This window comes from Erythrolamprus reginae, chromosome 1, assembly GCF_031021105.1.
Source record: "Erythrolamprus reginae isolate rEryReg1 chromosome 1, rEryReg1.hap1, whole genome shotgun sequence".
In the NCBI taxonomy this organism is placed as follows: domain Eukaryota; kingdom Metazoa; phylum Chordata; class Lepidosauria; order Squamata; family Dipsadidae; genus Erythrolamprus; species Erythrolamprus reginae.
This window is the reverse complement of record NC_091950.1, coordinates 377,150,438-377,178,400: the sequence shown is the minus strand read 5'-3', so window position 1 is coordinate 377,178,400 and position 27,963 is coordinate 377,150,438. Positions and strand designations below refer to the sequence as shown.

The 27,963-nt window shown below is 44.4% G+C and overlaps 1 protein-coding gene across 1 annotated transcript in view; it reads right to left on the bottom strand.

Moving 5' to 3' along the window:
* MSH2 (mutS homolog 2) overlaps positions 1–27,963 on the bottom strand; it is a 90,882-nt gene that overhangs the window by 50,833 nt on the left and 12,086 nt on the right. Inside the window, exons 4-6 of the mRNA XM_070734706.1 lie at positions 27,081–27,227; positions 23,493–23,642; positions 18,101–18,234 (exon numbers count right to left, since the gene is read on the bottom strand). Of these exons, the coding sequence (XP_070590807.1) occupies positions 18,101–18,234; positions 23,493–23,642; positions 27,081–27,227 (431 nt within the window). The remainder of the gene's footprint in view (positions 1–18,100; positions 18,235–23,492; positions 23,643–27,080; positions 27,228–27,963) is intronic.

Below are 27,963 nucleotides of genomic sequence, written 5' to 3'. Positions count from 1 at the left end.
TCAATGACTTGAATGAGAGAGAATGAATTCTGGAAATCCTTTGTAATTCCTCTTTCCCTTCCATTTTTATCTTCATGAAGCAACTTGCATTTTTTTAAAAAAAAATCTTAATAGAGTACCATTAAGCAAAGTCTTTGCACTGCTGGATGACAAGCAAATCTTACAAATAGTGGGTTACATTTTCTCTAAAACAAAACAGCCTTTTCTGCAGCTTCCTTTAGAAAATTTGTCTTCCATTGCTACAAACATTAACATTTTATTTCTTCCTGCTGTGGCACCGTAGTGGAACACGTTTGCCTTTTATTGCTTCTCCTCCAATAAAAAGAATTATGTTTATATCTTAACTTTGTTACAGTCCAACATTTGTTTTGATTTTTAAAAAGGAAAGCAAATTAACGTATGCTTTGATGGCATATCCAGCCCTCTGTGCTTTTATTGCTTCAGTGCAGTTGTCTTGATAAAATGCGCTTGCTTGTAAAGCAGTTTCTAAGGCTGGCAGATAGATAAATGTTTGCAGTATGAGGACAAATTATTAAGTTTGGTTTGTTTAGAGCCAATGGAGCATAGCAAGTGCTATAATTGTCTTTGTCATAGATTCAGTCTAAGCTTTTGAAACATGAAGATCTACAACTGTGGTGGCCAAACAAATCTGATCTCAAAACTTATCCTTGCTTTTTTCTGGCTGGCTGGCTTGCTTACTTCCTTTTCTCTCTAGTGTTCCCTTGATTTTTGCGGGTTCGAACTTCGCGAATAGCCTATACCACGGTTTTTCAAAAAATATTAATTAAAAAATACTTCGCAGTTTTTTTTCTATACCATGGTTTTTCCCACCCAATGACGTCATATGTCATTGCCAAACTAATAATTTTTGCAAATAAACAACAAAAAAAATAATTATTGTTAATAAATAATTATGTTTATAAATATCAGGATCACTAAGTGTCTTATTCAATGGTGAGTACCAGTAATAATGGTGAGTAAATGGTTGTTAAGGGAATGGGAAATGGTAATTTAGGGGTTTAAAGTGTTAAGGCATGGCTCGTGATACTGTCCATAGCCAAAAATGGTGTATTTACTTCCGCATCTCTACTTCACGGAAATTCGACTTTCACGGGCAGTCTTGGAACGCATCCCCCGCAAAAATCGAGGGAACACTGTACTTTTGAAAACTTGGAAATGGAAAAAAGATTCCCTCTTCTTTCCATATCAGCAAATGGAAGTCAACAATCTGATAATATTTAATCACAAAGCTACATTAACTACAGGAACATCACAAAGAATAAGGAGGGGAAAAGTGAGACAAGAAAATAACACCACGCATCAATATTCCTAAGAATGATGGACAAGATCCAAGAGGCATTCATGAATCACAACTAAATGCAGCACTAAATTGCTATAAAAAGAAAAAACGTTATTTTGTTTGTCTCAAAAAAACCATCTTATTCTAAGGTTTGCCCAATAGTTGTTAGGCAACAGTCAGGTCTTAACGACTACAGATACTTTACTTTTAGACAGAAATCCAACAAGATATAAAGGGAAACAAGGAGGTGACTGGAACTAAAGAAAACCATGAAAATGATATAGAAGGAGTTTATTTTGAAAATCATTGCTATTTATAAACCATATTCCAGGTGCTAAAACATTTGACAGGCATTATTTCAGGAATCTCCTCTTAGGAGTCCTAAAAATAAGCATTACAATTATTTCAGCATTCTATGATATTTATAGAATCACAACAGTATCACAATAAGGATTTTTGGTTTTTAAATTCAATGAAAAGAAGAGACAATTAAGAACTTTGTTACAATGTTTGATGCCAATGTAAATCATCACTGGAAAAATTGTACTGAAGCCAAAATAGTCCTCGAGTTACAAATCAATGGTCAACTGAACTGAGCTGCCGTCACCAGGGAATACATGAGCCTTCGCTGTCAGGCAGCTGATTGGCAGTTGGATCGGCCTCCCAGAATACCGCCAATTAGCTGTTCTAGGTGACGGGAATGCACTGCCACTGCCAGTCACCACTGCTTACCGCCACACCATTTGGTGGCGGCGAATGGCAGCTATGACAATCCCTGCCATCTCAAACAGCTGATCAGCAGTATTCAGGGAGGCCAACCAAACAATCAATCAGCTGCTCAGTAACAAAGTATTCAGTGTTGCCCAGCGGCAGCGGAGACAGGTGGCAGCAGCGAATGCCACCACCGCACCAACACCTTCCCCCCAGCGCAACATTCATACTGTATAAAACACACAGACATTTCCACCCACTTGTCTTATAGTGCAAAAAATAGTTTTCTCCCTCTATGCATTCTATAAGTTTCAAGGAAGTATGCAAAGTTCTCAGAAGTGTTAGCTCAGCAACCTGTAGATGATGCATTCCTTCCTCAAGGAAAAGTTGCTGGATCCAATAATTTTAATCTGCTCTCCAGTCCAGCTGCCTTTCAAGCAGCTCTGCCGAGATACAGTTCCACCGGCGGAGCGGACCGTTCTCCTGGCAGGGTCTTGCAATAGGGTGGTCTGCGCACACGCACTGGCAGGCAATGGAATGCACATGTGCGGAAGGCAAGAAGAACACAGCAATGAACGGTAGAGGGGAGACTCGGAGGCTCCGGGGCAAGGCTGGAGCCAGGGAATGGCACATTCCACAACCCAGCCAAGGCGAAGAATGAGCAGGCAGTGGTTCCAGGGCCACGTCCCTGAATGAGAGGGCTGCATGCTTACCTTTGGTGAGCAGAATGGGCGAGGCAGAGGAGAGGTGAGGCAATTAGTTGGGCCACATGGTGAAAGCAACATATATAGGGCAAGATGGGGAGGCGAGAAGCAAGCGGGAGGACAGGGTGAGCAACGAGCAGCAGACCAGGGCCAGGGCCAACAGAGGTGGTACGGGACGGTTTTGTGAACCAATCCAAATTTCCATACCGCATGAACCAGTCCAAACCGGCTGAATGCCACCTCTCATGGATTCGTTGTGAATGGATAGTTTTCACCATTGGTTCTTTAATGGGGTTTAATGGGGTTAAACTTCCTCAGACAAAACAAATTGAAAGCAAGTAGTCTATGTGGTCAGAAAGGATTTCACAAATCCCTCATATGCAACAACAGTTGCACTCTTTCCTGTGTTGATAGATTCTTAAGGTCTCTTGAATGGACTACTTCAGTGATGGTGACCCTATGGGCATAGATGCCACAGGTGGCACGTGGAGCCATATCTGAGGGCATGTGAGGCGTTGCCCTATGTCAGCTCCATCTGATTTTCTGCCTTCTTTTTGGTCACTTTCACTCTCCCCATATTTCAGGAAAGCCTCCTGAACTCTAGGAACAGTGAAAAACAGCCCAACAGCCCAACCGGAAGTCCAGGGCTTCAGTGAGGCCTGAGCGCATGCCCGGTGGGTTGAATTCAATCACTTTGTTAGCAGCAGTGACCGAGGAAAGTAGAAAGTTGTCCCATAGATTTCTGAATGCCATTTTTTTTAGTCCAAATTAAGATGCAAATCCAATACTGCAAATTATTAAACACTGAAGCAATAGCCACGGGGAATACCATATTCACTTTCCTATTACAACTAATACATTGGTTCAGTATTCATTCTTAACACATTTCTCCAATTAACTGAAACATTCATCTGTATTACTTTTGTAACAGGAGCAGTACGGAACATTTCCTAACCAGCAGGCCTTCATTAAAAAGCTGATTATAAGAATGTACATATATAGCTCAATTAATCAGAACAATCACAACTTGCCCTATAGAATTTCCTGAATCTGCTAAGGAACATGGCTTTGATTTCTTACAACTGTTCTTTCCCTTAAAAGATCTGAGCACCAAAATTATTAAAAACTGAAAAGCTGCAATTAGATTTTTTTTCCCCTCTGGCGCAACCAAAATTTAAGACATTTCCAACACCAAGACAGCTTAAAATCTAAATTCAAAATGTGGATTAATTTTAATTAATTAATTAATTAAGAAAGGACAAAAGTACATTACATTTACATCAACAATGTTCTTAGTACAATGCAGGGATTTTTGTTGTCCAATTATTTCACATTACTCATAATTTGAGCAATACAACATAACTCAAATATTATTTTCAAAACAAATGCACAACTAATCAAGATCAAAAGCAACATGAGAAAATATTGTTTTACTGAAAGAGTAGTAGATCCTTGGAACAAACTTCCAGCAGACGTGGTTGGTAAATCCACAGTAACTGAATTTAAACATGCCTGGGATAAACATATATCCATCCTAAGATAAAATACAGAAAATAGTATAAGGGCAGACTAGATGGACCATGAGGTCTTTTTCTGCCGTCAGACTTCTATGTTTCTATGTTTCTATTATTTTGACCTACATCGTATCTGAAAATAGATGCAAGAGGAAAAAAGCAGCAATGGGGGAAAAAATATGAAGAAAAAGGAAATCAGTGCTCCAGCTCTGATTCACTTCAGGGGGGCCTTCTTCCTGGTTCAGACCAGATCACCCAAACCAGTAGCGACCCACTGATGACATCACAATGGCGTCATGAATCTGGTTCATTTAGTGCAAATCCGAGGCGCCATCTTTTTTTTTTAAATTCAATTTTTTTACTGTTTGGAATTTTTTTCCTCTGCGGCTGCTTGAAAAAGACCCCGCCTGCTCACACCCAGGCTTTATTCCTTCGCCCGAAGCACAGCTGATCAGCTCCCCAGCTGTGTTTCGGGCTGATTATAGCTACTGAGCATGCAGGAAAGCAGAATTGCACAAGGGGACCCGCGATCGCGCATGTGTAAAATGTCACAATGCAAACCAGTGTCGAAGCAAAGTGGAACCCACCCCTTATTCACTTCTTCAATGTCAAGCCACTGCACTACTCAATAGCTGTTGATATAACTAGACAGGACTGAACTCACTTGAACTGAAAGCTCAATGCCATACAAAGGCTGTTTATCATTGCACTGCTGAGTTCATTATTACCAATGTTCTGCAGATAACAAAAACAACACCAAGGTTACATTGGGACGTTTACCTGAAGATGCCAGGCTTTAAAAATAGTGGCTTTGGAATACAAAGCATGGACTTAACTAATGAGGAATGCTTTATTAATGTTTTCCTGACTAGCTACCAGTTCTGCTGCTTTAATAAGGAAGCATTTTGTTAGGCGTAACACAGGAACATTCAGACAACTACCGGTACTAGACATGAGCAAAAAGATGCAGAAAACTCTGATTCTTTGCTGCCACCTACTGGCGGTCTGTTTTTTACAACTCAGATATGGTGGCTTTATAGTTTTTGAATTATCATCTCTTTCAGCAGCCAGGAGTTCTTAACACTTCCTCAGAAATCTAACTATGTTCACATGTCCTAAAATATAATCTACTTTGCAGTGCTCTAACGTATCTGCAACTAAGGTCAGAAAACTGTCTTGCCAACTTGCCTGCAGTGGCTGGTTAGCACTGTAATTATAAAAACTAATGATCTCATGACATATAAGCAGATCTAATTAGTTGCAAAAAAGGTGAAAGGCCATCAAATTCATAAAAAGGGACTTTAGCTATCCTTCCCTGTGCAAAATAAGAGTTACAACTGCTAGAATAAGGAAATTGCATCAAGCCCCATAGATATGTTCAAATTTGGGTAAGAAAGAAACTTCCATGAACTGGAGTATCTAACCCAGGGGTGTGAAACTGGCGGCCCATGGGTCAGATGCATCTCACACACACGCCAAGCCCATCCCAGCTCTACAAAGGGAAAAAATATTGTGATGTGTCACGAGACAGCAACACAGCGAGTTTGATACCCTTGATCTAACAGTTGCTTACTGTTTTAATATTAAGGCCTTTGATTATCATTTAGTTCTTTACACACCTGAAAAATGTGATGATTACAACAGCCCAATTTCAGCTCTCACATTTCCCTTTAAGAAGGTAGTGGTACCTCTACCTAGGAAAGCCTTTACTTATGAACTTTTCTAGATAAGAATCGGGTGTTCAAGATTTTTTTGCCTCTTATCAAAAACCATTTTCCACTTACAAACCCGAGCCTCTGAAACTGTAACCGGAAAAGGCAAGGAGAAGCCTCTGTGGTGCCTCTCTAGAAGTCTCCTGGGAGGAAACAGAGCTGGAAAAAGCGGGGAGAAGCCTCCATGGGGCCTCTCTAGGAATCTCCAGGGAGGAAACAGGGCCTCCACCCCCACTGTGGTTTCCCCAATCGCATGCATTATTTGCTTTTACATTGATTCCTACGGGAAAAATTGCTTCTTCTTACACACTTTTCTACTTAAGAACCTGGTCATGGAACGAATTAAGTTCATAAGTAGAGGTACCACTGTATATAATTTGTTGTTTCACTAAAGCTCTTAATACAGTTCTTTGAGCTCCTCCAAAGACTGCCACTATGTTGTAACATCTAATTGCATAATAAGAAATATAATTATTATCTAATTAGGAATATGCAATTCATTTAAAAATTAACAAAATTACTTTGGAGTAGTAATTGCAGCAAAATTCTTTTTATGAGATTGAATGATATTTTATCTTTATAAAATTGCCCTTCTGATTGGATCCAGCTGAGTGGGTATACTCCAAGTCTCTTTAATCAAATAAAATTACACAGTGGGACTTTGGAAGCATCCCATCTTTGGCCTGGCCCTTCCCCTCTGGAACAGTATTCCCCAAGATCAGTGGTTCCCATTGTGGGCCCACACCCCACAGGGGGGCAATTTTATTTTTAATGAGAACAACTGGAACCTTGTTTAAACCAAACTAATGGCCTCTTAGGTTTCCTCTGCATGAGTGGGAGTTCACTTTTTGAATAGTAAGAATTATATGCCACGGAGGCAGGGATCAGGATTTTAGAAATGCTTAGGTGGGGCATGGCCCAAAAAGGTTGGGAACCACTGCCCTAGATCCATATGGCTCCCACCTTGATGACCAAAATTGGTTTTTCTCCCAGGTCTTGGGGTAAAGAAGCTGTTGAGTTCCTGACAGATTTTGAACTTGTTTATATGTCTCCTTCTTTCTTTCTTTCTTTCTTTCTTTCTTTCTTTCTTTCTTTCTTTCTTTCTTTCTCTCTCTCTCTCTCTCTTTCTTTTTCTTTCTTTCTTTCTCTCTTTCTTTCTTTCTTTCTCTCTTTCTTTTTCTTTCTTTCTCTCTTTCTCTCTTTCTCTCTCTCTTTCTTTCTTTCTCTTTTTCTTTCTTTCTTTCTCTCTTTCTTTCTTTTTCTTTCCTTCTCTCTTTCTCTCTTTCTTTCTTTCTTTCTCTTTCTTTCTCTTTTTCTTTCTTTCTTTCTCTTTCTTTCTTTCCTTTCTTTTTTCCTTTCTCTCTTCTTCCTTTCTTATTGGACTTCTAGATCTCCCTTCTCCGTAGACTCAGAGCTACTTACAACACAAAAATACAAAATTAGAGCATGTGGGAAATCCAAACATTAAGATCTATAAAACTAATCCTAAAGCCTAAAACCTATAATAAATATTAAGCTAGTCCTAAAAACCCTAATAATAACCTTTCAACCACATTCATCCATACTTCCATCACATTATTAGCCGGAGCAAGATGTCAGTACTCAACGGCTCCAAGCCTTTGCCAGCAGATTAGATTAGATTAGATTTATTGGATTTATATGCCGCCCCGAGTTTTCGGACAGGGGCGGCATATAAATCCAATAAATCTAATCTAATCTAATCTGCTGGCAAAGGTACGTTTTTAAAGCCTTCTGAAATGTGTTTTGTCTCCATATCACCTGTTTTTATTGTTTCTTGCTTTTAAAGTAAAAAACTGTTTAAGTCGTTTAGAGTCAGATCAGCCCTATTTCATGTACATAAATAAATAGAATATAAGAAAGCACATATTAAATATGCGGAATTAATCATATTTACTCTAACTTACATATATTTTATTATCTTTATGTCCTCTCCCTCTCCCCTGGTTTTTTATATGTGGCTGTAGGCGAGCCATTAAAAGACCTAGTGCAGCTGCAGTCTGAAAAGGATTATGTATCTGTACTTTATAACTGTACCAGAATACACTAGAATTTATGGCAACCTTCAGAAATAGCACTATGCTATTTTATATTCGGCTGAGCTCAGCACAGAAAATTGATCTTACGTGCCAACTTAAAATTCATCATCTGACTGCCCCTTTTTTATAAGCGAGTGATTAGTCTCTAGTTAACACCAACATTTCAGAAAACACAGGATGGATTCAACACTTCACCTGAAGTTGTAGTGTTACTATATCTTGTCCCTGAGTTTGCCAGAGACTTCTCTGATGGAATGGAATGGAATAACAGAGCTGGAAGGGACCTTGGAGGTCTTCTAGTCAGCCCCCTGCTCAAACAGGAGAACCTATACCAGTGATGGCGAACCTTTTCATTGTTACGTGCCAAAGATGGCAGTGCGTGCATGCAATTGCGCAAGCCATAATGCAACATGCCATGCACATGAGCACATAACGCTCCCTGCTGCCACATTGCGCATACACACCCATTTAGAATTTGCTTGATAAAAATTGTGGAGGTGCAAAGTGAGACGCAGCTGGCGCGATGCCCCTGCATAACTGCCACCATGCCTGCCGCCAGATGATCCGAGGTAGGGAAGGAGCAGAGGTTGGGGCAGGTAGCCACTCAGTCAGCAAATGCTGCCCCCTGCGCCTGAGCTGACTCCCAACATTCCTTGTGTGCAACACCACCACCCCAGAAAAGCACTGGCAGCTGCAAGGGGAAGGGCAAGAGCTAAAACAAACCAAAACACAAGGGGGCCGGGCCGGTCAAGCCAGCATTCTCAAAATTTGGGGTGGACGAGTGGGGTGGCCACTGCCAGTCAGGGTGCTCTCATCACTTTAGTAACCATGGTGGTCTTTGACAGCACATCTCCCCACTTCGGGAGAGAGCCTGACTAGCGAACTCAGCTTTTAGGCTCTCTCCTACTGGGTGGCAGTGGTGTTGGGGGAGGAAGGCAGTAGAGGTAGCGTAGCTCTGCTCCGTTTTCAAGCCAGCCGCTGCCTCCCCTTCCCTTCCTGTCAGACGTCTAGGCCACCAAGAAGGCGAAGATCAGAATCCGGGCTGCCAAGCACTGCCTCTGCTTTCTCTCACCTCCTGCTTCTTCCTGGTTGCTTCACCCTTAGGGGTTTCCATGAAGATGTTCTTAAACCCAAGCAGGAAAAGGGAGAAATGGAGCCAAGTCTCCCAGCAAGGAGAACGAGATCTGAAAGGCAGGCGAACCTGGCCGTAGCCTTCCCTTCCTCCAGCAGCACCGAGTGCTCACCAGAGCCTTTCAGATCTCCCTCTACTTGAAATAACTGCGGTGCAGACAAACAGACAGGTAGGCAAGTGACCTGGTCAGTGGCACCATAGTGAAAGATCATATATCAAAGGCAGCAGAGCCTGGGAAAAGCCGCCTCTCAGGAGCAATCAAAGGGCACTGGGACCAGGGCCCCAGTTTGGCGGATGGGGGGAAAGCAGCTGGGACCAGGGCGTCTGTGGCAGGAGCGCTACAGGGGCCGGCGGGGCTGATGGCCAGCAGAGCAGCCCAGAATGCAGAGCAGAGGGGCGGCCCTTCAATGGAGCTCGGCCAGGCCCTTTGGGTGGGGTGGCTGAGAGCCTCCCTGCCTCTGCCAGCCTCTATTTTTAACAATTCTGAAGGTGGCCAGCAATGAGACTAGAGCGTTCGCCCAGCTCCATGGATGATGATGATGATGATGATGATGATGATGATAATAATAATAATAATAAATAATTGGATTTGTATGCCGCCCCTCTCTGTAGACTCGGGCGGCTAACAACAATGATAAAAACAGCATGTGACAATCCAATAATAAAACAGCTAAAAACCCTTATTTATAAAAACCAAACATACACACAAACATACCATGCATAACTTGTAATGGCCTAGGGGGAAGAGCTATCTCAATTCCCCCATGCCTGGCGGTATAAATGAGTCTTGAGTAGTTTACGAAAGACAGGGAGGGTGGGGGCAATTCTAATCTCTGGAGGGAGTTGGTTCCAGAGGGCTGGGGCCACCACAGAGATGGCTCTTCCCCTGGGACCCACCAAACGACATTGTATAGTCGACGGGACCCGGAGAAGGCCAACTCTGTGGGACCTTATCGGTCGCTGGGATTCGTGCGGTAGCAGGCGGTTCCGAAGGTAATCTGGTCCAATGCCATGTAGGGCTTTAAAGGTCATGACCAACACTTTGAATTGTGACCGGAAACTGATCGGCAGCCAATGCAAGCCACAGAGTGTTGAAGAAACGTGGACGAATCTTGGAAGCCCCACAATGGCTCTCGCAGCTGGAGCACCAGGCAGTCTGGAGCACACCGCCTCCTACCCCACAGACGTGGCTGAGGCAGCCACCAACGTTCACTGCTTTTTGCTAGGAAGGGGCCGGCCGGTCAACCCAAATGCATCTCAGGTAATGGGTCCAACTGAAGTCTGTGCGATGCCCCCACCTGACTCCTGCCATGCCTGCTGCCAGCCGAGCTGAGGAAGGAGCAGAGGGCAGGGCAGGTGGCCCCACCACCTCAGAAAAGCACCAGCAACTGCAGGGTGGAAGAGCAAGATCTACTTGAAGGAGTTGAGAGGCATACAAATCAAACTAATAAATTATTTGTAAGAATTATACTCCAGCTCACTAAATGAATAGGAGATGAAATATTTCATCCAGGCCCCACATTCCTTCTGCAGAAAGACTTCCTACATATCACTCAAAGCCCAGGACATCTGCCAGATGCTGATGCCTGACAGTGCAAGCAATACTGAAACCATGACCCATGTGATTGATATATAAAGAAGAGGCCGAACTTTCTATATTATTGGACTTTTCCTTAAATATCATGCCTGCTTATATCTATTATTTCCAAGTCCTCGGAAAGGAGTGGCATACAAATCTAATAAATTATTATTATTATTATTATTATTATTATTATTATTATTATTATTAAAATAAGTGTAAAATATTGCTCCAAGTTATTCCCTTACATTAGCTGCAATTATTCATTTGCAAGCAAAATCCAGTTTTTTACTTTTAAAGTAGCAAATAGATTAGTAAAATTCTGCTAAGAAAATAAATTTTGCAGCAAGAACTTTCTTTCGACAATAAAAAATAATTCTATACTTGGACATCAATAGATGAACAACAACACAATCTGGCTATATTTTCTTTATACATAAATGGAAAACCTCTATTCACAAATCAAAAACAGAACTTTTTGCTAACTCTGACTCGGATCATGAACAAAAATATGGCTCAATAGCAATCATCGAGGAAATATATCCTAAAATGCAAAAAGCAAAAATAACATATTTACTGATAAAATGAAAATGACAGAAGGAAAGAAAAAAAAGAAACAGAGGAAAATTTGTCCAGCTAAATCTTGAGTTCAAGAGCCCCAAGAAAAGATAAGGAATTATAGATGAATATTCAAATAAACTGGAGATAACCATCAAAAGTGGGATAGGAAAATTATAGAAATTAAGAAATATGCGAAGGATGGGTATAATAGAAGAAAATGAAGACAAAAATGTACTGATAAAAGAAGACATAAGGAAGCTTAGTTAAACTAGAAATGACTAGAAAAATGATTCCAAACCTTTTTTTGGCCATGCTCCACCTAAGCATCTCTAAAATCCTGATGGCCGCCCCCAGCCCCCTCTCCCCCAACCTATAATTCTTACTATTCAAAAAGAGAACTCTTACTCACGTGGAGGAAGCCTAAAAGGCCATTAACTTGATTTAAACAAGGTCCCAATTGCCCCCATTAAAAATCAAACTGCCCTGCTATGGGGAGTGGGCCACCAAGTTGGGAACCATTGAACTAGACTGTAGACTGCAGTCAGATAAGCAGGTAAAGCCTTCGAAGACCCACGGTCCTCAAAGTCTCTAGTTGGTTAACTTTTGGAGATGAATCTTTTTCTTCCACAAGGGGAAAATTGTTTATCCCAGCTAGTGGGGTCCAAGTGAAGGGCCTTCTCTGCTTTGGCATCTGCCCTCTGGAACATCATGGTTCTGATGCGAGGTTGACCCCAATCCTATCCTTTTGTAAGGGCCTCAATACTTGGTTCTGCCAGTTAGCTTTGGATACCAATGGAGGAGCAGCACAGCGGAGTGGTTTCTTAGGTAACAGTAGATCCCACCTCCTCCACCATGCCCCTGTCGTCCCCATCTATAATTGGATTTTAATGGTTGATTTTAACATGCGTGTATGTATAAGATTTTAAGTTGCCTACAGTTACCCCTGAGATAAGATTGGCAGCGAATAAATTGTATTAATAAATAAATAAAAGGTGGAGACAGATGACATGACCTTTTTATTTACTTACGGTAACCTAGAACATTGTTTATCTGCTGCTACTTTTAAAGAATATTTTAGTTTCAATAACTCTTAACAGCCTTTTTGAAACCGGAAACTAAGATTAAATTTCCTGCTATGAAACGAAACAGCACTTCCTTATCGATCGCCACATCTTTGCTCAAAAAATTATAGGCTGAGCATCCTTAATGAGATTAGCTAGGAGCAAGCAAGCTGCATAACATCCATTCTTTCAAACTTGCTTAATTGGATTATTCTCTTTCACAGACCTGGCCTGGCACCTCACAGCAGCATACTTCATTAAAAATGCAATACAAGATTAACCAATGAGCAAAAAAACATAATAAAATGCTATCAAAGCAATAATAAAAGCAGGTGCGTATCAGCAGCTAGATCAATCAGGCATAATTTCAGGAATGATATGTTCAGAATAGGGTCAGAAATTTTTCTTGTCCCTTTTCCCAGCTAGAATCACACAATATATCTCAGTACATGACTATTTTGGTTTTTCATTTAAAACAAAGGCACTGATTGCTATTATCAACCAGATTTTCATTCCCATAAATAATGTCATAGCTTTAAATTAATTCAGATAGTCAATTAAGACAGCAAATTGTAGGCTTTTTTATTCCAAATATCAGACGATTGCTGTAGAACACCAAAATTAAATATAAAAGTTTTAAAAGTTGAAATCTCAGACATTGCCTAATCTTCTATCATTTCAAGATTTCTAAGGGTGACAGCACCTTGGATTAGTTCCTTTTTTCATAATCGATGTGGACTCCAGGAAGGATGTCTTCGTGACATCAAAGCTCCGCCCATGGAATTCCCTATTGGGATTCCCCACTTTCGTTTGAGCTTCCCAACCGGCCAGCTCCGCGGCTCTTTTGAAAAGCTGACAGCCGGGTGGCGGGGCTTCTCAGCGTCCCCCTGAACCCGAACGCCGACCCCAACCTTTTTCCGAACTTCCGGGTTCGGCATTCAGGAGAACGCCGAGAAGCCCCCCGGCTGTTTCAAAAGGCGACAGCTGGGTGGCGGGGCTTCTCGGCGGCCTCCCAAACGCCGAACCCGGAAGTTCGGCAAAAGTTAGGGTTTGGCATTCAGGTTTGGAAGGACGCCGAGAAGCCCCCCCGGCTGTTTCAAAAGTCGACAGCCGGGCGGTGGGTCTTCTCGGCGGCCACCCAAACCCGAACTTTTGCCGAACTTCCGGGTTCGGCGTTCAGGCGGCGGGATCGTAAGACAGAAAAAGTTCGGAAGAAGAGGCAAAAAATTTCCGAACCCCGGGTTCATATCTCGGATTGTTCGTATGACGAGGGGTTCGTATCATGAGGTACCACTGTACTCTCTTATGTTAATAAATATCTTGCCTTTGTCAACTAATCAGCTTCCAATCAAAGGAAAAGAGAAAGCAAAACTTTATTTTGCTGGACCACTAAGTCAAAACCACTTCTCCACAAGAAGATGTGGTAGGATGTAATATGAATTCCCAGGAGGGCAAAGAGGCAATGAAACATAGAAGGTTTGTTCAAGAGGAAAAGAATTAAGAAGGCTCCTCCCCAGTTATTCCCAAAGTGTATCTATAATGATGCAAATAGTTGCTCATCTAAAGATGAGGAACAATGAAGGAACTGCTCTTTAATAACTTTCCGGTGTCTTTCTTGGTTCTTGGACTCTGACAAAAGCTCTCATTAACACCCAAGCCTGATCACCAAATTATTCAGAATGCAAATGCTGCAAAATTTACCGTAAGTATATGTCTCCTCCGAGTACTATACAATGTATATTTTATGACTGTAACTTGAAACACAAACATTAAATAACTAAAGGTTATACAGTGATCTCTCGGTTAGCGCGGGGGTTACGTTCCAAGACCTCCCGCGCTAACCGATTTCCGCGTTATACTGGATGCGGAAGTAAAAACCACCATCTGCGCATGTGCGCCATTTTTTTCATGGCCGCACATGCGCAGATGGTGGAGTTTGCGTGTGGGCGGCGGGGAAGACCAAGGGAAAGTTCCTTCAGCCGCCCAACAGCTGATCTGCTCCGCAGCGCGGAAGCAGCGAGGAGCCGAAGATGGGGTAAAGGCAAAGGGGAAACCCCATCTTCGGCTCCTCGCTGCTGCCGTGCTGCGGAGCGGATCAGGTGTTGGGCGGCTGAAGGAACCTTCCCTTGGTCTTCCCGCCGCCCAGGCAAAGGGGAATCCCCAAGATCGCTTGCCGCTTGCCGCTTTGCAGCTTGGAGCCTTGCTTCGCCTCCTTCGCTGCAATAGGCAAGCGGCAAGCGATCTTGAGAAAGAGAGAGAAAGGAGGGCAACTTGCCAGTCCACGCCCCCCTGGATGAACAGCCTCGCATGGCCCCAGCGCCGGGCTCCGCTGTTGCCTCTGCCCCCATTCGGCTCTGCAGCTGAGAGGCCTTCCCGGCAGAGCCCTCCCCAACAGCTCCCCAACTAGTTACCAGTTTGGAAAATCAACAAAAGAAAGCACACAGATCGCTAGAAAGAGACCCGATTCCGAACCGAGGGAACCCCAAGCTAAGAAGGCAACAAGAGACCTTGCTACGTGGGGAAGAAAATGACTGCTGGGGAAGGGGGGATCCTGCGCGTGTCTCCCGTCTCCCAACGAAATCTCTGCTGGTGACACATTCCATTTAGTGGAGGGGGGGGGTCAAATGAAAAGAGGAGTTCTTGGGACAGCAACGTCCGAAAGAGGGGGCACAGGGAACCATAAAAATGCAGCCACCGCTGCTGCTGCCCTCATAAAAGTAGATTTGGGAGAGTTAATTGTTGAAGAAATGTGTAGTTTATTTTTTAAAAAGGCTGCTTTGGGCTCAGCTGCTCTGTCCAGCCCCAAGGACGACAAGCCCTTCCTCAAATTAGTTTTTAGCCTATCAAATCCGAAACAGCTTGGAATGTCAAAATCGAACACCCCGAATTGGGTTTTCAGATCACATGAATTATAATCCCCAGGTGTCCATCTGCTGTCCAATTTCAAGACTGGAATTACTCTGGACACAATGTAAACATTTATGTTGCCTCACACAAGGAATAAGAGTGTGAGAGAGGAAGAAAGAGAGAGAGAAATGATAGAAAAAAGGGGAGAAAAAAGAGAAATGAGAAAATGATTGAAGCATAGTGACAGGAAAGAGAAAGAGACAGAGAAGTGACTCTTGGTGATGACGTATGACGTCATCGGGTGGGAAAAACCGTGGTACAGTGATCCCCCGTTTATTGCGTCCCCAACCATTGCGAATAGGGTACTTCGCTATTTTTCAACCCGGAAGTCAAAAATACCATCTACGCATGCGTGCCGGGCACGCATGCGTAGATGGCAGCGGCTTCCCTGGGTCTTCCCCCTCTTGCTGGCGTCAGCGAGGAGTTTCCCCACCGCCCACGCAAACTCCTCGCTGCCGCTCGCCTGCCCTTCGCCTGCCCACGCCGTTCGCTCCCCCCTCTTGCTGTCGGGAGGGCGAGAAGCCCTCCCCAGCACCCGCTCGCCCGCCCTTCGCCCTGGCGGAGAAATTCCAGCCCCCACCTGGTCCCGCCCGATCCTCCTCCCTGAGGCAGCTCGCCCTCCCATGGCCGCTTCCTCCACCCTCTATTGCAAGCCTCTCTCCTCCCATATTCTGCCCCCCTCCCAGCTTCCAAGCCGCATTCGCCTTCCTCCGCCACCACCAGCATCCAGCTCCCGGCCAAGCAGCCAGGAAAGCCGAGCCGGGCGTGGCGGGGAACATCGGCGCGGGAGGCAGGAGACGGCCGCCGTCACCGCCATACGCGGCTCGGCTTCCCTGGCTGCTGCTCCGGTCGCCCGACCGTCTCCTGCCTCCCGTGCCGATGTTCCCTGCCAAGCCTGGCTCGGATTCCCTGGCTGCTTGGCCGGGGGGGGGGGGGGGGGGCTCGGCCGAAAGGAGCTGGAGACGCAGAGCTGAACACACCCCTTCATCCCCAAAGGCCGGCCTTTTTGTCTGGGAGGGAAGATGACGTGCCGGTGGCACAGGGGCGAGGGGCGGGAGGCAAATCGCTGCGTCTCCAGCCCCTTTTGGCCGAGCCCCCCCCCCTCCGGCCAAGCAGCCAGGGAAGCCGAACTGGGCTTCGCGGGGAACATCGGCACGGGAGGCAGCTTCTGCCGGACATGGGCAATGGGCGGGACAGAGAAGCGGGGAGAATCAGGAGGCTCCTTTGGCAGCTGGGGGCTGCCTGGCTTTGTTGTTTTGGCTGCAGCGGGTGCCAGGCAGCCTCCAGCCGCCAAAGGAACCTCCTGATTCTTCCCGCTTCTCTGTCCCGCCCATTGCCCGTGTCCGGCAGAAGCTGCTGCCTTATTGCTCTTTGCCGGCGGGATGCAAAGTGCTGGGGTGGGAGGGTGTCCTGACAGCCCCCCCACCCATATGCTTCGCCTCCCGCCGGGCAAGAGCGCTCGGGTGGCAACTTCTTCTAGATACGGGCGATGTCCACGCTCTCTCTCGGCGCTTTCGAGCCGAGTCCGTGAGCGAGTTCGCTCCCGGACTCGGCTCGAAGGCGGCGAGAGACAGCGCCAAGGAACGGGCCTGTCCACGCACTCTCTCGGCGCTTTCGAGCCGAGTCCGTGAGCGAGTTCGCTCCCGGACTCGGCTCGAAGGCGGCGAGAGACAGCGCCAAGGAACGGGCCTGTCCACGCTCTCTCTCGGCGCTTTCGAGCCGAGTCCGTGAGCGAGTTCGCTCCCGGACTCGGCTCGAAAGCGCCGAGAGACAGCGCCAAGGAACGGGCCTGTCCACGCTGTCTCTCGGCGCTTTCGAGCCAAGTCCGTGAGCGAGTTCGCTCCCGGACTCGGCTCGAAGGCGGCGAGAGACAGCGCCAAGGAACGGGCCTGTCCACGCTGTCTCTCGGCGCTTTCGAGCCGAGTCCGTGAGCGAGTTCGCTCCCGGACTCGGCTCGAAGGCGGCGAGAGACAGCGCCAAGGAACGGGCCTGTCCACGCTCTCTCTCGGCGCTTTCGAGCCGAGTCCGTGAGCGAGTTCGCTCCCGGACTCGGCTCGAAGGCGGCGAGAGACAGCGCCAAGGAACGGGCCTGTCCACGCTCTCTCTCGGCGCTTTCGAGCCGAGTCCGTGAGCGAGTTCGCTCCCGGACTCGGCTCGAAGGCGGCGAGAGACAGCGCCAAGGAACGGGCCTGTCCACGCTCTCTCTCGGCGCTTTCGAGCCGAGTCCGTGAGCGAGTTCGCTCCCGGACTCGGCTCGAAGGCGGCGAGAGACAGCGCCAAGGAACGGGCCTGTCCACGCTCTCTCTCGGCGCTTTCGAGCCGAGTCCGTGAGCGAGTTCGCTCCCGGACTCGGCTCGAAAGCGCCGAGAGACAGCGCCCCCCGGACCCCCAACCCGGGTTTGGGGGGCTGCTAGGAAGCCCTCCATGCCGGCGGCAAACAGCCGCGCCGCCCCCAATCTTCGGCTCCTCGCTAGCGCTGTGGGAGTAAAAACACCATCTGCACATGCGCAGACGGTGTTTTTACTTCCGCATCGCTACTTCGCGAAAACCCGCTCGTTGCGGGGGCTCCTGGAACGGAACCCTCGCAACGAGCGGGGGATCACTGTATAGCAAAAAAACCGTGGAGTATTTTTTAATTAATATTTTTTGAAAAACCGTGTTGTAGCATTTCGCACTAATCGAGACCGTGCTAATCGAGGGATCACTGTAACTCCAAAATGGTGGCAGTAAGGCAATGCGCTTTCCAGGACCAGTTTTCCCCAACCTGGTTTCCTGTTGATATTTTAAGACTACAATTCGCAGAATTTCTAGCCAGCACAAGCAATTTGAGCACTGAGAAGGAATGCATTATTTATTGACTACCTTTCTTCTATTTTATTCTTATCCATCAGTGGCTGTTTGATCCATTGGTTGAGTAGCCTTTGTCCTTGAGGTGTTCTGCATTTATTTAACAATCCAGCCAGTGAATGTGTTCCTTGGATAAATTCTGAAGGATCCTGAGGAGAAAAAGACATAAGAATTTGTGTTGTGAAAGAAAGCACACTTGTGTCATAGAAAAACAAAAAAAGTATTTACTTCAAACTAAAGGAAAAGAGAAAGCTGAGTTATTGCTAGACTTTGTGTTTTCAGAAATGGTGACCGAAGCATTGCTTCTTTGTTCCAAGATAGTATATGTGAAATCTGATTCTTTAACACATATTGGTTACCAATTAATTCTCTTTGCAATTTTTATAGGCAGTCTGCAGTTTTAACTCAAATCTCTAACCATAACATTGGGCGTCATTTTGCCTCCTCTTTTTCTTCCATTGTTTTCTTTAGTTTAAGGAATTCAAGATCTTGCATGCAAAAGATCAAGGCACAATGGTTCATTCTAGGAATTGTTCATTAATAAAAAGAAGATTCCTTTATAAAACTCAGACCACTGCTATCTACAAAATGTTTCAAACTCACATTCTGATCTTAGAACAAAACAATCCAGGTCCCATAGTTCTGCCTGCCTTAATTGAATTTTTTCCTCTAATGTTTTTAAGTAGTTTATTATTCAGATTAGGAAGAATTAAAAACAAGTGCTTTTCTGGCCATTTCACAAAAAAATGGGAAAATAAGACATTAGTTCTAGGATTCTACTTTTTTTGTAAGTCTGAAAATCTCAAATGTTTGAACATATTCCAAGACAAAACAACAAACAAAAATGTCTAATACACTATTCTAAATTGGATTTTGCTAACCTCAGAACAAAATTTGCTGATCTTGTTACAACCCTTCAGAAAATAATAGAAAGAATGGCAAGAGAAGATAATGTTATATATTTTGTATTTCAATGTTTTTTTTTCTTTGTACAGTAGACAAATTAAATTTGTCAACAATTTCATAAATTGTAGCCTACCCATTTAAGACATCACAAGAATAGATAAACAGAACTGAGATTAAATATAGCATTCCAGGAGAGAAAAAGACAAAGGATAAAACTTTCCTTTCCAGGCTTCTTTGAACAAATATACCATATCCCGTTTAAAAAGAGAAATCAAAAGCCAATAATAATGTATCTTTTCTATAGATCTATGATCTATAAAAATCACTTAAAACTTTGAAATAAACATTCGGCCAAGGATCGACAAACCCAGGCGCCTGGTCGCCAGTGGCGCCTAGAAAATGTTGTCTGGCGCCTAGAAAATGTTGCCTGCTGTACTGTATGTATACAGCAGTGTTTTTCACGAGGTGGCTCCTGCAAGTGGGAGCTCCAGGGCTGAGGCTTCAGCCCTGGAGCTCCCACTTGCAGAAGCCGCCCCCCGGCTATTGCCCGCCGCCGCCGCTACCCGCGCACCCCAAAATACCCCCCCTGCGTGCCCTTTTCCATGGGCGCGCAGTCCCCATTCCCCTGCCTGCCTGGGGGGGGGGCGGGGGCGGGGAGGCGCCGGCAGTAGAAGGCGCAGCCCCCGCCCGCCCGATCCGCTCCCTCTCCTCCTCTTCCGCTGAAAGAAACGCGCGGAAGCTGCCTGCTTGAGCCTCGCGTTGCTCCACCCCGCTTCATCCTGCTTGTCATCCTCCGTTGCCAGGAAAGCCGGGTTTGTTTTCCGTGAAAGCAGCGCGCCTTTTAACACGCTGCTTTCCTGCACCAGCGACGTTTGGCTGCCGGGGGGGCGGGGAGGAGAAAATCCTCCCCCCCCCAGGAGCAGCAAAAGCCTAAGCGGTGGGGTGCGCCGTTTGCCTTCCGGCTCAGTCGCAGAGGCTTTTGCTGCTTGTGGAGGGGGGGGGGTTGGCGGTGCCGATGCCAAATGCTTTCCCTCCGCGGTGGGGGGTGCAGGGCAGGCGCAGTCAGCCCCAGGAGACAAAGATGGAATGAGAGAAAGGAAAGAGAGAGAAAGGGAGGGAGAGAAAGAAAAAGTGAGAGATAGAAAGGATAGAGAGAAAGGGAATGAGAGAAAGGAAAGAGAGAGAAAGAGAGGGGGAGAAGGAAAGAGTGAGAGATAGAAAGGATAGAGAGAAAGAGGGAATGGAAAGAGAGAGAAAGGGAGGGAGAGAAGGAAAGAGTGAGAGATAGAAAGGATAGAGAGAAAGAGGGAATGAGAGAAAGGAAAGAGAGAGAGAGAGAGAAAATAAGAGAGAGAGAGCAACAGAGAGAGAAAGAACAAGAGAGAGAAAGCATGAGAGAGAGAAAGAACAAGAGAGAGAGAGAAAATAAGAGAACAAGAGAGAGAAAAAGATAGCAAGAGAGAGAGAAAGCAAGACAGATAGGGAGAGGAAAGGAGAGTGAGAGAAATGAGAACAAAAAGGGGAGAAAAAAGGAGAAATGAGAAAATGATTGAGGCAGAGAATGAGAGGAGAGTGAAACAAAAGAGAGAGAGAGGTGATTCTTGAAGCATATGGTAAAAAGCACCCAAATAAGAAAACCCCCCAGCCCACACCTGTTTTTGAAAAGGATAAAAGAGAAAAAAACCCCAGCCCTCAACTGGTTTTGGAAATGGTTGGAGTGTGTATACATACACACACATAAGGGGGGGAGAGAGACAGGGATGGAAAAAGAGGAGAAGTGAGAGGGAGAAGGAATGAGGGAAAAAGGGAGGAAGAGAGAGAAATGAGAAACACGAGAGAGAAAAGGGGGAAAGACAGGAGAAGTACCCAGAAATGAGACAGTGGTATAAATTTCAGGAGGGATGATTGATGATTGACTGTATTTATAAGGGGATGTTACATGGGATTGTATATATGAGGGGGTTATTTATGTATGTATGTATGTATGTATGTATGTATGTATGTATGTATGTATGTATTTATTTATTATTTATTTATTTATTAGATTTGTGTCATTTTGGTTGGTGGTGTGCCCCAGGATTTTGTAAATGTAAAAAATGTGCCGCGGCTCAAAAAAGGTTGAAAATCACTGGTATACAGTATATTTTTCCCGCCTTGTGTTTACGCCCAGAAATGGTACATCTTGGCTTCCGTAGCTCCGCCCATCAACCTCGGAGCGAGCTGCTTTCCCAGCGTCCCCTGCGCTTGCGTGCGTCTCTCCCTCCCCCCCTTGCCTCCATTCCGCCTCCTACTCGAACCCCTTCACTCCCCCCCACCGCACACAGACGCTCCGATCTTGGCCGCTCACCCGCCTTCGGAGAGAAGCGGAAGCCCCTCCCCTCCCGGCGTGAGGTTTTGTTCATTCCTCCTCCGGCCGCGTGCGCGGTGACTTCCAACCAGTAACCCCTCCTCCCCCCTCCCCCCCTCACCCGCGTCCCCGGCCCGGTCTCCCTTTCCTTCTTCTCTGTTTCGGTTTCTGACTAACGGTCTCCCCTCGGATCCCGACGGGAGTACAGCAGAGCCGGCTCGGCGGAGCCAGGCCTGCGCCGGGGGGGAGGGGGTGAAAGCGATGTCAGGTGGAGACTCGGCAAAAAACCAAGTTTGCTTAAAAAAAATTCTGGCTCCTAAATTTTTTGGCTGGCTCCTAGATTCTGAACAACTTTGTCGACCCCTGCATTCGGCTTCCCAGGGATGAATATGCTAACATCAATATGACTCTAAAACAGGGGTGCCAAACTGAAGGCCCGGGGCTACATCCGGCCCTTGGGGTGCTTAGATCTGGCCTATGAGGCCACCCTGGAAACAGCAAAGGACCAGTCCACGGTGTCTCTGCCAGTGAAAACAGAGCATGGGAGGGTTGTATGCGGCCCTCCAGGGATCCGTTTTTGACTGCCACAGCATCCTACAGCCCTCTGCCAATGAAAATGGAGCCTGGGGAGGCTGTCGCAGCCAAAAACAGGGCCCAGTCGGGCCACATGTAGCCTCCCTGAGCTCTTTTTTTTGCTGGCAGAGGGCTGCAGGAGGCCATAATAGCCAAAAATGGAGCCTCGATGAGTGATGTCAAGCTGGCCATGCCCAACCTGGACATACCTGCCCCGGACCACCAAGGTCAAACGTAACTCTCAATGAAATAGTTTGATACCCCTGCTCTAAAACTTATCTAATGATTTCATGGTTGATTTCTATCATTAGCCTCTGTTTAACTGAAAGTAAGTTTAGATAGTTTTCAAGTTATGAATGGTCAGTTAGCGATCAAGTGAAGTTACAACAGCCCCTCAAAAAGCAACTTATGACTTGTCTCAAAGTTACAATTCGCACAGCACCCCCACAGTCATGTAAACAAAATTCAGGAAGTCGGTAATTCACCAACCCTTACAATCAACCTCACTGTAGAAGCCCCCCACCTATCTCTCCCCCTCCCCACCACATCCTACTTGCTGGTCTCTTTAAGCCTAGGAGAATTTTCAGAATTCTGACTATCAGAGTACTATGTTAATTCAGGTGTCTGATCTGATATTTTCTCTTTAGAGATAGAGGCTCTCAATATAAGCTTATAATATTTTTCTGTATGATCTAGAAATGGATGGATGAAGCTAAAGTCTTCGTCCATCCATTTACAGTCTTATTTTACAGAATTTAGATGTCCAAGTGAATGAACAGCACAATGGAAAAAATTAACAAATGATGAGAACTTCTCCCATGTAGTAAATAATATGAGAAAAACCCACAGCAAGGTTGATGTTGTTCTCCATATCATCAATGTTGGCAAGAAGATCAGTGCTAGAAGTGGCTCTTAACTAAAGGGGAGCATAAATCCATTTGGCTCAGAGAACCACCTACATATAAAAATCAACCTAATTTTTTATACATTTTAAATGGGAAACTACTTAAGAACTCTAAACAAGTTTATTATTTATTTATTCATTGGACTTGTATGCCGCCCCTCTCTGTGGACTCGGCGCAGCTCACATTTCAAAGAACAATATACAATAAAATATCTGAAATCCAATTAATATAAATAACTAATCTAAAACCATTCTTCAAAAAACTAAAACATTAAAAATCATTCATTCAGATTCAGACCACAGACATACCATGCACTCAAGAGGTTAGGATCTAGTGACCCCAAGCCTAGCGGCATAAATAGGTTTTCAGATTCTTGTGGAAGGCGAGGAAGGTGAGGCAGTGCAAATTTCTGGGAGGAGCTGATTCCAGAGGTCCGGGGCCCCCACAGAATAGGCCCCGCCAAGTGACATCATTGTCTAGTTGATGGGACCTGGAGAAGGCCAACTGTGGTACCTAACTGGACGCTGAGATTCATGCGGTAGGAGGTGGTCCCGCAAGGAAGTTACTATAATCCTTTAATGTTCTTAATGACTGTATCAATAGATACCTCATAGATTTCATACATTATTCAATGTAGTGACAGAAATCAGATATAAGGGCAAGTTATATATCTTACCTGAAAAAGGTTAAGGGCTCTGACAGCAGCATGATCCAGGGTCATATACTGATTAAGGTCAAACGTGGTAAGTTCAAATTGTCCAAAGTTAGACTCGTCATTTAACAGCTCTAAGTATTTAATCACTACAGACAAAGAAGAAATGGCAACCTGTAGAATAAAAGTTCAACAGAAGTGAAATCACATATGTACTCAGCCTGACAATTGGTCACTGGGGCATTGGTGGGACTAAATTGGAAGCAATGTGGACAACAGAGTTTATTCTTGAACAGCAGTTTTTCAAAATTAAATTATTGCTCAAACATAAGTAATTTGCAAATGTTTTGGCAGAGGTTTTTGAAAAAAATAGTTGAAATAACAAGAAGAGGATCAGAAAAATATCATATAACCATTATTAAATATTATTCCATGAAGAAGCAGGAAGAGGGAGATTATGATCCCGCTATATAGAATGCTGGTGGTGAGACCACATTTGGAATACTGTGTTCAGTTCTGGAGATCTCACCTACAAAAAGATATCGACAAAATTGAACAGTTCCAAAGACGGGCTACAAGAATGGTGGAAGGTGTTAAGCATAAAACGTATCAGGAAAGACTTAATGAACTCAATCTGTATAGTCTGGAGGACAGAAGGAAAAGGGGGGAAATGATCGAAACATTTAAATATATTAAAGGGTTAAATAAGGTCCAGGAGGGAAGTGTTTTACTAGGAAAGTGAACACAAGAACAAGGGGACACAATCTGAAGTTAGTTGGGGGAAAGATCAAAAGCAACATGAGAAAATATTATTTTACTGAAAGAGTAGTAGATCCTTGGAACAAACTTCCAGCAGACGTGGTAGATACAAATCCACAGTACCTGAATTTAAACATGCCTGGGATAAACATATATCCATCCTAAGATAAAATACAGAAAATAGTATAAGGGCAGACTAGATGGACCATGAGGTCTTTTTCTGCCGTCAGACTTCTATGTTTCTATGTTTCTAAGAACTTTCTATAAAAAGGGAAGAAATTTCCATGGCATTCAACAAGAATTGCTTTTGTATTTTACCTACAAAACATAGATAATTTTTTTCTAGGGAAGATTTCCATAATCCCTAATTCACTGTGGTATAATCCCCATCATTGCCAGACAGTATCAACAGTTTCTACCAGCTCAAAATGTTGGGAGTCATGCACCAACACATCTGGGGAAGGTTGATGTTAAAAAAACACATGAATATCATTCTGTGTGAAACTGTGTGGCAGCTTTGCCACTACCTCTATTTAGAAACTTCTAATAAACCTTATAAGTTATAGCAATAACTATTAGAAGGAGGCATCATTTTAAAACTATAGCAAACATTAAGAACTTTCCTGAAGGAATTTCTCTGACTTGCCTACACAGAATTCAACTTTATATACTGTACTCCTTCTCCAAGAAAATGATTTCTCCAGCATCCTCAGTTTAAGTCAGTTCCTTCCCAAGCCCTTATGTTAAAATGGCTCCTAGTGGAAGTTAAGCAATAACATCAGCCCAAAAGAGCTGTTATAATCATTCAAATAGCAAGCTGTAAAACTTTGGAAAGGCTTGGAGAAAAGTCTCATTACAATATTTCATTAGTTTAGAACTTTTCCTTTAGACTGATGGTTATGAATGCCATTTAAGGAGAAAACTTCATAATGTTTGTGCCTATAAAGACAGGCACAGCTGAACATTTATTAATTCATCCCAAATAGGCATTCTTCCTTCACTAGTAGGCTACAATTCTAAAATGAACACACACTTTATCTATAAAGTGCGCTGCTTGTTTATGATTCACAACCTTACAGAAATTTAACCAACAGCTCACGGTTCAATTTATAAGATTTTTCCCATTATTAATAATATTTTCCATTATTCATTCCATTCACTGAAATGTAACACGGCTATATTATCAATGCAATCCAAGAGAAAAAGAAACACGTGTAATCAGGGGTCTTCAGTGATCTTGGTTGTTTTCTTGTAGACGTTTCATCATCAGAACTAGGTAGCATCAGTGATAAAAGGGAGTTGGGTTTGCTCTTAAATTATACTCTAGTGCAGTGTTTCCCAACCTTGGCAACTTGAAGATATCTGGACTTCAACTCCCAGAATTCCCCAGCCAGCAAATGCTGGCTGGGGAATTCTGGGAGTTGAAGTCCAAATACCTTCAAGTTGCCAAGGTTGGGAAACACTGCTCTACTGTCATGATGGTGAACCTGTGGCACACATGCCAGAGGCAGCATGCAGAGCCTTCTCTGCTGGCACCTGCACCATCGCCCCAGATCAGACCTCTGTGGAGTTTCTTTGGTCAGCTTGTTTCCTTGCAAACGATGAAACAGAAGCTAACAAAAAAGATATCACCTCTTGCCATGCTGCCAGTGTTGGGATGCTCTACTTCCTATAGTCTTTGGGACTGTCTGTGCATGTCCACGCATGCACACATCCACACATGTGCATGTTTGCATGTGTACCTTTCCGTTTGGGCATGCGTGCATACGCAGTTTGGGTTCTCGGCAGTAGTGGGCAGCCAAATTTTTTACTGCTGCACTGTATTCTGTGGGTGTGGCTTATTTTTGTGGGTGTGACTTAATGGTCATGTGACTGGGTAAGAGTGGCTTGCTGGCCATGTGATCAGGTGGGAGTGGCTTGAACCATCATCGTCATTCAAGTGAACTGTTAAATCCTCGACTTACAACCTTGCCAGTGTCGCTCGCCGGGGTGACAATTTGCTTCGTGTTTCCCGCGCTCTCCTTCCTGGGTCACACACACACCACCTCAGGCTGGGTAGCTAGGCGAACGGTTGCTGCCAGAAGAATAAATGCTGCGACATTTCCACCCATGCCCTCTGCTTGCACCTCAGGTGGGAGGTGACCACGTGAGGCTGGAGGGGAGCCGGGAAGGAGAGAGAGAAGCTCATCCGAAGCCAGGAAGGAGGAAAGAGGAAAAAGCAAGGAGCGCAGATGCAGCAAAGGAAAAAAGGAGAGCGGAGACCCGTAATCCTGGAAGTGACAGCCGCCGATCAGCTGGAGCTGCACATGCATCTTCATTTCTGCCAGTGGAACTGTGTTCTACCCCATCCTGCCTGCTGCCCACCCTGGTTCCCGGTGTCTAGAAGGTTCACCATCACTGCTCTAGTGGCTTGTCTTGTCAGTGTTGGCAAGGGTGGTTCTGGAGCTTCTTTCATTGTGATGTTTACTGTTAGCTTATTTGGCAGTTCTTTGATTGGGGTATTATTTACTGGTTGATCTGATGTCAATCTTGGAATTAATCTATGCTTATCTGAGTGCTGATTGCTAGTGCGGGAGGGGTGGTGGTAACTGGCTTTTTTTCCCTTTTTTGGCATTGTTACGCTTAGAAAAATGATTGTTTTGAACATATGGTTTAAGCATTCATGTATACACTTGGCAAAAAAGTGAAGATGAATCTAAACATGTGTTTAATTGAATGGTTTATGATTGATGAGATCGTGGGAATTTCTGAAGGATGCAAAAATTACAATGTTACTGAAACCAGCTGTTATCTGTTTAAAACTGACACACACTTCTTTGATTTATGGCACACGTCCATACCCAACTCACCCACCTCCTTATCCATTTCAGGTAATGCTGCACTAGACACACAATCCTTTTTTCCTGATTGCAGCAAACGGTTGAGATCTTGAACAGCATCTTTTGTTGAAAATTCAGCCTTTTTTCTATCCGTGATCAGGATTCCTCCCCTCTGAACCACCTTTACAAATAAAATAATTGGGAATAATTTTATTTCAGGCTATAGGTTTAAAACATACTTAATTGTATTCAACAAGATAAGCACAGAATATGATAGCACCTTACAAACTTGCCAATTTTATTGAGATACAGGCTTTTGTGAGCAAGAGCTCACTTCATCAGATGCAAAAAATGGTTTCAGTATTACAAAACCTTAAAAGTAGACTTATAAGGAAGGGAAGGTGAGTAGGAAATGGATTTATAAAAGCTCTCAAAGAAGAAGGTAAAGGCATTGTCTTATCAGTTAGCAAATGTAGTGACTTTAAAAAGTCACTGTCCTTATTCAAGGCTTCTGTAATAAATTAGACCTAGTATTTTAATTTTATTGTATTGACAAATTTTCATTTGTATCACCATTGCTGAGATCTGTTGGCCTGGTGATAAACTGACTTGAAAGAATAAAATGTCCCATTTACAACTGATAATGTAATCTCTTTTCTCAGTTTCTGCTATCACAGAAACCCATTAACTTCCCATTATTTTTCTTCCATCTTCTTCTTTTAACTCTTTAAAGCCCCTTTAAAGCTATTTAAAGTCCTATAATAGCAAGTCTATGTAAGTTGCTGCTTACAAAAAGTATGACCCCATAAAATTGCTTGTTCTGAAAGTGCTGTTAGACTCTATTTTGTTGATATAGATTGATCCAGCTCCTTCTCCATCTGTACTATAAAATTCAGTACAATGATACCTCGTCTTAC